Source organism: Sinocyclocheilus rhinocerous, unplaced genomic scaffold (genome assembly GCF_001515625.1).
Source record: "Sinocyclocheilus rhinocerous isolate Xijiao unplaced genomic scaffold, SAMN03320098_v1.1 scaffold930, whole genome shotgun sequence".
NCBI classification, from domain to species: domain Eukaryota; kingdom Metazoa; phylum Chordata; class Actinopteri; order Cypriniformes; family Cyprinidae; genus Sinocyclocheilus; species Sinocyclocheilus rhinocerous.
The window spans coordinates 579,086-590,134 of NW_015654101.1; the positions used below are offsets into that span (position 1 = coordinate 579,086).

The window sequence follows — 11,049 nt, forward strand, 5'->3', positions numbered from 1 at the left end:
TTTTTAGACCGATGAGCTTTGTAAAAATCGACACGTTTCAGAAAGCCGGGGCATCGAGGAGAAACAATAATGTACAGTATGTGGAAAATAATGTGTTTTTTGAACCTTAAACCACAAACACATTTCATTACACCAAATACACAAAATAATGTTCTTTTTAGCAGCATCATATGACCCCTTTAAAGAATGGCTTAGTCAGGATATTGAAACTCTATCATGAGCGAAATACATTAAGATCATTGACCACTAGAGACATCAGTCAATCAAATTTACGTTGTTTACACTTTGATCTGAACGTAAACAACGTATCTGCGTATATGCATACATTGCATACGTTGTTTACGTATGTGATACTCTCCAAAATGGCGCCAGGGTGACGCGGAGGAGACGAACTACGTCACATATGTTCCTCATCGCCACGGCACGAAAATACTAATAAAACTTTGTTTTGGAAAAATACTTTGCATTACAAATCATTATATTATTTGGCTTTCTATTAATGCAATACAATGAATCACAGCCGCCTAGTCTCCCAGTGACTTACATTATTGGCAGTTTAGCGTTTAGTAAGTAATGTACACCAAAACAAAAAATAACATCAATGCTTTCATGTCCGAAAACATTATTTTTGTCTTACATTTCATAATAAATTCAGACAAGCTCAGTACTGAATCGTTTTTCGTCAGTTTATTTTCATGAAATGGAATGGGTACAAAGGATAGTGGGTGATTGAAGGTCATGGAGGATACATCTCATGCATCCTTCAAATTCAGCTAAATGAAGGACGCGAAACGAAGGCTGCATTCCAAGGATCCTTCCGATTGAGATGGCCTTCAGCGATGTTTGATGACGTGGCAGCCGAGATATGCAACCTTCGGAGGATGCAGCCTTCCGTTTGAGAAACACCCGAATTGTTGAATAAAGTTGTTCTTTTTGTTTTCTTTGCGCACAAAAAGTTCTTCGTAGCTTCGTAAAATTATGGTTGAACCACTGATGTCACATGGATTTAATGATGTCCTTACTACGTTTCTGGACCTTGATTGCGTTAGGATCCTTGCTGTCTATGGGAGGGTCAGAGAGCTCTTGGAATTCATCAAAAATATCTTAATTTGTGTTCCGAAGATGAACGAAGGTCTTACTGTCAGCAAACACACGGAGAACACAAGGGTAAGTCAACAAATCAGCAGGTTTATTTACAAAGGAGAAGGGTGAAAGCAAGATCTCTGTCCCAAGGCGAGTATACTGAGCACGGAAGGAGTTTCGAATGCTTATCTGTCCGGAGTAACCAGTCTCTCTCTCTTTGCAGGTGAGCCGCAGGAACAATGAATCGTAGGAGCGCTAGAGGACGTGGAACGGGTCGTCGGGAAGCTTGCAAGTAAGCAAACACTTGTAAGAGTCAGGTAAGTACGCATAACAACTGCAAGACCAGACAGTGGGGAGAGTGCAAGGATGTAGGGAGCTTGATTAGCGGTGACAGGTGGTGGTGATCAGTAATCGGTTGATTGGGACCTTGTTAGCGTGATGGGTGGCGTGGTTGAATCCCTGACACTTACAGGTTTGGAACGACATGAGGGTGAGTAATTAATAACAAAATTTTCATTTTTGGGTGAACTATCCCTTTAAGGATATGAGAGCCACTTACTTAGCTAATGTGCATAACAATGAACAAAAGGATCTTCAACTCACATACAGTACAGTTCAAAAGTTTGGGATTTGTAAGATTTTTAAAATCTTTTTGAAAGAGGTCTCTTTTGCTCACCAAGCCTGCATGTATTTGTTCAAACAGTAATATGTCGAAATAATAAAAATAGCTTTTTCTCTCTTAATATATTTTTAATTGTAATTTATTTCTGTGATGTCAAAACTGAATTTTCAGTAGCCATTAATCCATTCCTCAATGTCACATGATCCTTCAAAAACCATTCTAATATGGTGAGTTCTTATTATTATCAATGCTGAAAATAGATGTGCTGCTCAATATTTTTTGTGGAATTTTTTTTCTTTTTTTAGGATTCTTTAATGAACAGAAGGTTCAAAAGAACAGCATTAATTTGAAACAAAAATATTTTGTTACACTATAAATGTTTTACTGCCACATTGACCCCAAACTTTTGAATATCTAGCACTACAGTCATGAAACACCATATTTATGAGTATGTAGAAAATTCCCAGTGGCTATATTTTATTCTGAATGTATTCATATCTTAAAGGAGTCATATGATGCTGCTAAAAAGAACATTATTTGGTGTATTTGGTGTAATGAAATGTGTTTATGCGGTTTAAGGTTCAAAAAACACATTATTTTCCACATACTGTAAATGATTGTTTCTCCTCTATGCCCCGCCTTTCTGAAACGCGTCGATTTTTACAAAGCTCATCATTCTAAAAAAGCGAGGTGTGCTGTGATTGGCCAGCTATCCAGTGCGTTGTGATTGGCCGAATACCTCAAGCATGTGACGGAAATGTTACGCCCCTTACCATACTGTGATGATGCCGTCAGGCCGGAGCGACGATTCAAAAACATTGAAACCCATTATAAACGAGGCATTCGTTGCATCCAGTCATCCAGGACATAATGTTAGACACAGTGGTTTCATCTCATAGCTGTTATTATATGAGATTTTAGTACGGCTGAAGTGCTATATTAACCAACTGGGAGCCAGAACCTGAGCTATGCAAACTTTAATACTAAAATATGCAGCAAAATGTAATAAAACAATAAAATTTACTTTGTAGAGGTAAATCCTATAAATATATACAGTACTTGCTGGGTTTGATTACAGAATAGGTTTGCTATTTGCAGAAGAAAGAAAATCATGAACAACCATGCAGTATATGGAACATTCATGGTTTTATTTCATGTCAATTTCCTTTCCATCAGAAGAAGGAAATTGCTATACAGTACTCAACGTCAGAGGTTATCTTAATTTCAACCATGTTGCTCTGAGCGTCAAAACTGTAGACAAAGGTATGATGCAACCAGGCTCAGCTGCGTGATATTTCTATAGCAACAGCTAATCTTGTAATTTGATGAAACGTGCTTAATTTATGGAACTGATTTTCTATTGACATTTCATTGATTAAATATGTAATCACCCCTTATGTTTTTTTTTCTCTCCCAAGGCAGTCATCATAACAAAGGAGCAACTGAAATGATTAGGAGCAATAATTGTTCACTTGACATGGACTGTTTGATGAATGAAACATTTATTTTGATCTTATACAATTTACAAGAAACGTGTCCATCTGTATGTATACAAATATGTATATGCATATGTACACTATCAGTCAAAAGTTTGGAGTATTTACAATTTTACTTAATTGTAAAATACTTACAATTTATATTATATTATATTAGGCCTATATATTATATTATATTATATTATATTATATCATTAAAAGATTAAGTGGCAAACATTTTTTTTAACCATTATTAATAACTGAACACCAAATCAGCATATTTGAATGTTTTTTTGAATGATAATGTGACACCGAAAACTGGAGTAATGGCTGCTAAGCTTTGCTTTCAGAGGAATAAATCACATTTCAAAATTAAATAATGAATTTGTACTAAATGGGAAATGAAATGTGAAATATTTATGTGCCACTGTTTGTTCTATAAATGATCCTCCATAGACATTTATAGTATGTGTTTGCTCGTAAAACAGATATCTTAATATATACTCGCCATGCACACTCACACCTTCCCTCTGTGTGTGATGTGGGTGTGTGAGCGTTGGTGTCTATGGCTGAAAGGTCATTGTGAGAAAATATGAAAGGCTGAGTGAGATGCTTGCCCGCAGTGCCGGCCACTGTAGCGTCTGGACCAATCAGACACACCATTTTTCATTTGATTTAACAAATCAATTATTCATTAGATTAACAAACATTCACAGACCCCTCACCCAATAAACATACTGGGCACACACTGACTGCTTCCTGCATCAGGCCACAATCTACTTACACATAGTAGCATCACTCTTGAACTCCCCCGGGATGAAGAATTCTTTCATTACCTCAAATTAGACGTCCAGCGCTGGGTTCACACCTGCTATCAGATACCTGTGGTGGACAGCGGGAGAGCTTTAACGAGATCATGTGTTGAGAAAGGCTCTGCTGTCATCTTATACACTCCCATAAGTACAGCAGTATAGCTTCGTATAGATTCCTGCAGATTCATAACCGTCCCTGCGCCTAAATACTCCCACATGGATTAGGAGATGGATGCAAGAATTTTTCCAGTCCAAACACAGATCAATACCTCTCTATGCTTAGCTCGGAATATGCAGTGTGTGGGACTCAATGTATGGAGTGAGATTAGTCTCAATAATAATTCGCACAAAAGACACGATGCACATATGCATATCCCAATTCACATGCATGAAACCTAATTCACATGCACAAATAGACAAGAAAATATTTGTATTTATATATTTTTTTCATGCACGTGAATTAGGTTTCATGCATGTGAATTGAGATATGCATACATGCATCGTGTCTTTTGCGTGAATTATTATTGAGACTAATCTCGCTCCATACTTTTGTTCATCTTAATGAAATTTGCAACAAATTTGCAAAAATACATCACAATCATTGATTATGTGAGAAGACTTAAGTGACTAACAAAAATCCTTGATACATCTTGCTCAAACATTGACGTCTGCTACATTAAACATTTCCTTTTTTACATGCAGGTGCAGTCTGACAAAGGAAAACAAGGGAAAGAAGAGAAAACATTAGAGGGGAGAGAAACAGACAATACTTTTTTGACAAAAGACTTTGACTCTGAGAAGACAAAACAAAAAAGTCATTATTAAGATGAGAAACATATTTTTGTTTTGTTTTCGTTGTAATCATATATTAAAACATTATTATTGTTTTGCCGTTAGAAGCTCCGGTTCCCATAGAAACCGGAGGCTGGACCAGCCGACGCGCATGCAAAGTCATAAGCGTGTTGGAGCTACGCATGCGCATTGGCTGGTCTAGCCTGAAAAACAAGCTTTTTAAAAGCTATTTGAGCATTAGAAACAACATTCATGGGGCAGTTCATTTCAGATTTTGTTGCTGATTTGAAATAGGGGCCTATGTGATTTAATAAACCCCAAAATTGGTGCAAACTAAAGTGAAATTTACCTGGCAAGCCAGCTAATCCGGCTTCATGGTACAGGCCCCAGATCCTTAAAGTGGTAGTTCACTCAAAAACAACAACAACAACAAAAAAAAAACACAACACCTGTATGACTGACTTTCTTCTGAAGAACAACACAAGCAAAAATATTTCATTTAACTTTTAAATAGAAACTGTTGAATCTCCAAATGCAAAATATTCTTAAGATGATCAAGAACACCGTTATCACCATTTAAAGGAGTATTTGTCTTTTCAGTGATACGCTCAGTTATTGAGCCATCATTCACATGAAACAAATATGGTGATGTAGGCTAATCAAATCACAGCATTATTGTTATTATTTGCCTTTCATACATTTGGACATAATGAGCAATAGAGAAAGATATTGATCTGCAAAATAATGCAGTTAAACATGCAACACATTTGCCACTACAGAAATTCCTCACAGAATTGAACTTGCTATAATAAGCCACACACCTGCGTTTACTATTAGCTATTTCTGACTGCATGGGATTGCAAGTGACGTCACTCTTTAAAGCTGACATCACACAGTGGGTAGAGGAGCTGTGGGTTTCTATAAAAGCAGTGACACCTATGAGATGCGCGTAAACTTAAGAGGTAAACCGCGAGTCCGTTCATTAGGCTAATTATTGAGTGAATCCAAGCACGTATGAAAAGGCGAAGTGTAGACTTTCAGTTTGTGGAAGCACTTGTCAACCTATCAGACATGAATGATTCACTGCTGAACGTGGGGTTGAATGTGTCAGAAGCCAACAGCTCGTCTCGTGCCTTGAGTCTGGACTATCGCTCTCTCATCACTTCGGCCACTATGTTTGGCGTCGGGGTCCTCGGAAACCTCGTGGCGATCGTGGTGCTTTGCATCTCCAAAAAGGAGCAGAAGGAAACCACCTTCTACACTCTGGTGTGCGGGATGGCCATCACGGACTTGCTGGGCACCTGTTTCACCAGTCCGGTGGTCATCGCCACATACATCGCGGGCAGGTGGCCAGGCGGAGCGCTCCTGTGCCATTTCTTCTCCTTCTCCATGCTGTTCTTCGGATCGGCTGGCATGTCTATTCTGTGCGCAATGTCAGTGGAGAGATATCTGGCCATAAACCACGCGTACTTCTACTCGCAGCATGTGGACCGGGCTATGGCTCGGTTCGCGCTGATGGCGACGTACCTGGCGAATATCGTGCTGTGCATCTTGCCCAGTTTTGGTTTCGGAAAGCACACGAGACACTTTCCCGGAACTTGGTGCTTCTTGGACTGGCGCGCCATGGACTCCGTCGGCGCTTCGTACACGTTTCTGTACGGAGGTTTCATGCTGCTGTTGATCGCCGTTACCGTCATGTGTAATTTTGCCGTGTGTCGTTCACTGGTCGGGATGAGTAAAATGAGTCGCATGGTGAGGGCAGAGGTATCCGGACACACAGGCTCCAGGCGCAGCTTCAGATTAACATCTGCAGCGGAGATCCAGATGTTCTGGCTGTTAATTTTCATGACCATCGTGTTCCTGATATGCTCCATCCCTTTAGTGGTGAGTCATTCTGTCCTATAGTAGACAGTGTTCATATTATTTGTTCTAGTGTAATTTATATTATGTATGGATAAGAGCTATACCAAAGGAGCTTGTTCATCTCATCCTGCCAGTCATAAGGCAAAATGAACAACTGCTTATCTCACAACAGTGGCAATCATTTCGGCATCAAACCACTGCATCAGCTCCACTTTTATATCTAGAAATTAACTACTGACTTCATTAGTTATTATTAGTTCATTAATTAGAGCTCCAATGGAGTCAATCAAGCCAATCAGACTTGATTATACTCAAGGATTATGAACAGGTGAACTCGTGTTGTTTGTCACAGTTTGAAAGTGGGTGAATGGCTTGACTCTCTATCTTTTTTTCTGGATCTATTAAGTTATCTAAAAGCAACTAAATCTAAAGAAAATTTAATATTCATGACTAAAAAAATATTCTGATTGTAAAAAAAAAAAAAAAACAATAATAGTGAACATGAAGTTGTGTGAAGTCATGTGTATTCAAGGTGCAGGGCAAATAGTTGAGTGCTTTTCATTTAATTGTTACATGTATGTTATACATGTACAGTATATGGACTCTGATGTTGTGATCTTTTCTAATTGTAATGGGCTTGAATTTTTTTTTCAACCTAACAGGTGCGCATCTTTGTCAACCAGCTGTACGATCCGGCTTACATATCATCAGGCAAAAGTCCAGACTATCGCAGTGATCTCCTGGCCATTAGATTCGCCTCTTTCAACCCTATCCTGGATCCATGGGTGTATATTCTGTGCAGGAAAAACCTATTAACCAAGGGTTGCACACGACTCAAGTGTACTATTAGACTGAGGAAAGGGGATCATAGTCGTGTTTTGGGTTGGATGGATGGTCAGCACTCACCTCCGTCATTTGCTCAAAGCAATTGCACAAGTTATGCGTCATTGCGCACGGCCATCTGTAGAAATGACGTGGGTAAACAGACCAGCACGAACACTAAATCTTATGTGGACTTAACCCTTCGCCAGGCATGGGACTTTGATACAGCTCTGGCTGAGTTTCATCCCTTCAGCGTCGAGCAAAACGGTGTCATGGGGTTTGATGAAGATGAAGGAGAATCAAGCCCCACACTCCTTGCCAAGACTGCTGTGGCACTACCAAACACTCAAATATTAGAAAATAAGGCTGAAATAGTAACCTGCACTTTCAGTACACCTAGTTCATGTGTATCAGAAAAGTGCCTGAGACAATGACCTAGATGCCAATTTAGATTTATTCTTTAAAGCACTGTGAGAAAAAAAGACTTGTTCTTTTGTCTGTGTTAGTTTACATTCACTAATAATTCTGTGAATTTGCTTTATTTAGGAATCTGGAATGATCCAACTTTAGGATTAAACCATAAGAGGAGGCACTACGTTTAGTCAGATAACATGGGTGTGTTTTATGTGTGGATATGGATATGTTGCTTCCTTCTACCGTGCTGTGCCATGCTACATGCTGGGTTGTACTTGACTGTGACTTGTAAAACTGTGAATAATTTATTAAAGGTGCAATTTATTTTCATCACATGCAAGAGTACAACTGACCAACAAACACTTGCAATTTTGATACAGCTCTGGCTGACTTTGTGGTCCCTTAATCATTTTTTTATGCAGCATCAAAAAGTTAGGTGTTACAAATTCAAGATGATAAGTCAATAACTCAAAGTTTTGGTGCTTGATAAATATTTATAATAATATCCCAATATTCTGATTCATCTGAATTTGCGACTAACGGTAATGATATTATGAAAGAACCAATCTTCAATAATCTTGTATTTAGTATTATATTAATGTATTGACATTCTTATGATGCTTATTTCAAAGCCATTAATCATAGTCATTTTGTAAATGTCCAGATGAACCTGAATACATTCCATTTGAGCAATAGCTGGTAAAAAGGTGAAAAGTGTAATCAGGCCCTTTGTTGTGCTTCTCCAAGTCCACAGTGTTTTTCACATAAAACCAAGGGAAAGCTATTTGTTGACATCATAAGCACTAGTTCTGGTTGTTTTGAGCCAATCACATGATCTGTAAATTGCATATAACTAATTGCACTGGAAAATTATGCCATATTATGTCATGGCTACTGACTGATGGCACCACAAGAATGAGCACGGTTCAAAGCTCTTCACTAGCAACTATCCTATGTCATGAAATGCAGCAGACAGGGAAAGTATGTCCACTTCACAACTGAAGGCAAGATAAAACATCTACAATAACAATCAAATACTTGTTATTAAATGTTGTTACCACAAAAAAAAAAAAAAAAGGATGTGACAATACATATTATGGAAATACCAGACTTTCACAGATTGAATAGGTGAGTAGCAATGGGGAAAAAAAACCCAACAACTTTAAATTGTACTTAGGCATTAAAAAAGTAACAAGAGAGACTTGTTTAATCACATTGAATGATTTTCTCAATGCAAAGTGAAATAAACTGCATACATACAAAGGTTTGGTTTAAGAGGGAAAATAAACCGCAATGGCACTGGACAAGAACAGCTATCTAGTCCATACAACCACAATTAAAATACAGCACAGTAGATCACAATAAAACATGGCCCTTAAAGGGATCCTTTACACCTTCATAGCATCCATAGCATAGCATACATCCCACATGTATATGACTTTCTTTCATCAGATGAACTTTTTAGAAAAAACTCCTCTGCATATAATGCAACAGTATGGAACGCTCGAAAATATGAAAGTGAACACGATAGAAGCCCATATAACTGCAGTTGATGAATCAATGTCATGCTCACTTTATGTGGTTTTTGAAGAGCTCTCATACATTTGCTTTATATGGACTAACATTTTTTTTTGTGTTCATATGAAGAAAGAAATCATACATCTGGCACGGCATGAGGGTGAATAAATGAAGATTTTTGGGGTGGATTATCCCTTTAAATAGCAAGGTGTGATGCAGAGGCCAGAAACATATTTCAGACAGATTACAGCGTGTTGAATTAATATTGAATTTCAAAGCAAGTTTTTGTGTTTGGTCAATGTGCTGTCTGCAATGATATAAATCTTTTAAAGGGGTGGTTGATTGGGATTTCACTTTTTTAACGTTAGTTTGTGTGTAATGTTGCTGTTTGAGCATAAACAATATCTGCAAAGTTACGAAGCTGAAAGTTCAATGCAAACGGAGATATAATCTTTTAAAATTCTGGCAGTTTAATGCCTACAAAAACGGCTGGTAGGGACTACAAGTTACTTCCCGGGTTCATGACGTAACAAACCCAGATAAACCCTGCCCTCAGGAACATGCAGCAAAGGGGGCGAGGCCATGCTGCGCTGCTTTAGAGAAGAGGAAGAGAAAACTAGAGGTGCACATAAAAATCTATTCATATATGAATCGCCATTCTGTCTTCTAACGATTCTAATGGATTCACAAGTTTCAAAATCAATGTTCTAAAGCAGCGGTTCTTAAAGGGGTCATATGATGCTTTTTTAAAGATCATTATTTTGTGTATTTGGTGTAACAGAATATGTTGACATGCTTTAATGTTCAAAAAACACATTATTTTTCAAATACTGTACATTATTGTAGGTCCTCTATGCCCCGCCTCTCTCAAACGCTTCGTTTTCTACAAAGTCCCTCCTTCAGACAAGTGCAGTCTGCTCTGATTGGCCAGCTGAACCAGTGCATTGTGATTGGCCGAACACCACAAGCACCTGTCGGAAATGTAACGCCCCTTACCCTGTGGGATATAATTTTATACCTGAAGACAAAAGGGCTAGAAACAATAGATACTGTTAGGACCTGCCACTGAAGATCCTGCAATCTACAAGCCGTTCCTGAGGAATGCTGTTCCTTTGTTATTCTAATGGTATGGACCATTTGGTTCACACCTTTATAGACACAGTTACATTATTTCTTTGACAGAATAACCAACTGAACTTTAACCAATCAGGTTTCAGCAGCGGCCATTCAACTAAGACTGCGTTACTGTCGGTCACTATAGCCAAATCATCAGTTATTCCAAATCATCAGTTCTTATTCTGCTGGATCTATCTGCTGCTTTTGACGTCTTGGACCCCTCCTCTTCACCATATTCACTACGTCACTGGGACCCATTATACAAGCACATGGTTTCTCCTACCATTGCTATGCTGATGACACACAGCTCTATCATTCATTTCAACCAGACAATCCAATAGCAGCTGCATGGATCTCAGGCTGCCTGGCAAACATCTCAGCATGGATGAAGGAACATCTCCTGCAGCTCAACCTGGCAAAGACTGAGCTTCTCGTTTTCCCTTGCCACTCCAACTCTACAGCATGATTTCATCATCCTGCTAGGTTAATCAAAAATTATTCTTTGGTGACCAGCTGACCTTCAAGGACCATA

The 11,049-nt window shown here is 38.5% G+C and overlaps 1 protein-coding gene across 1 annotated transcript; it reads left to right on the top strand.

The window, feature by feature from the left end:
* Positions 1-5,435: 5,435 nt before the first annotated feature.
* Positions 5,436-8,222, top strand: LOC107716941 (prostaglandin E2 receptor EP4 subtype-like). The gene is made up of 2 exons (XM_016523571.1): positions 5,436-6,668; positions 7,310-8,222. Exons 1-2 carry the CDS (start codon positions 5,799-5,801, stop codon positions 7,901-7,903), a joined length of 1,464 nt encoding a protein of 487 aa, XP_016379057.1. The 5' UTR covers positions 5,436-5,798; the 3' UTR covers positions 7,904-8,222.
* The last annotated feature ends 2,827 nt before the right edge of the window (positions 8,223-11,049 follow it).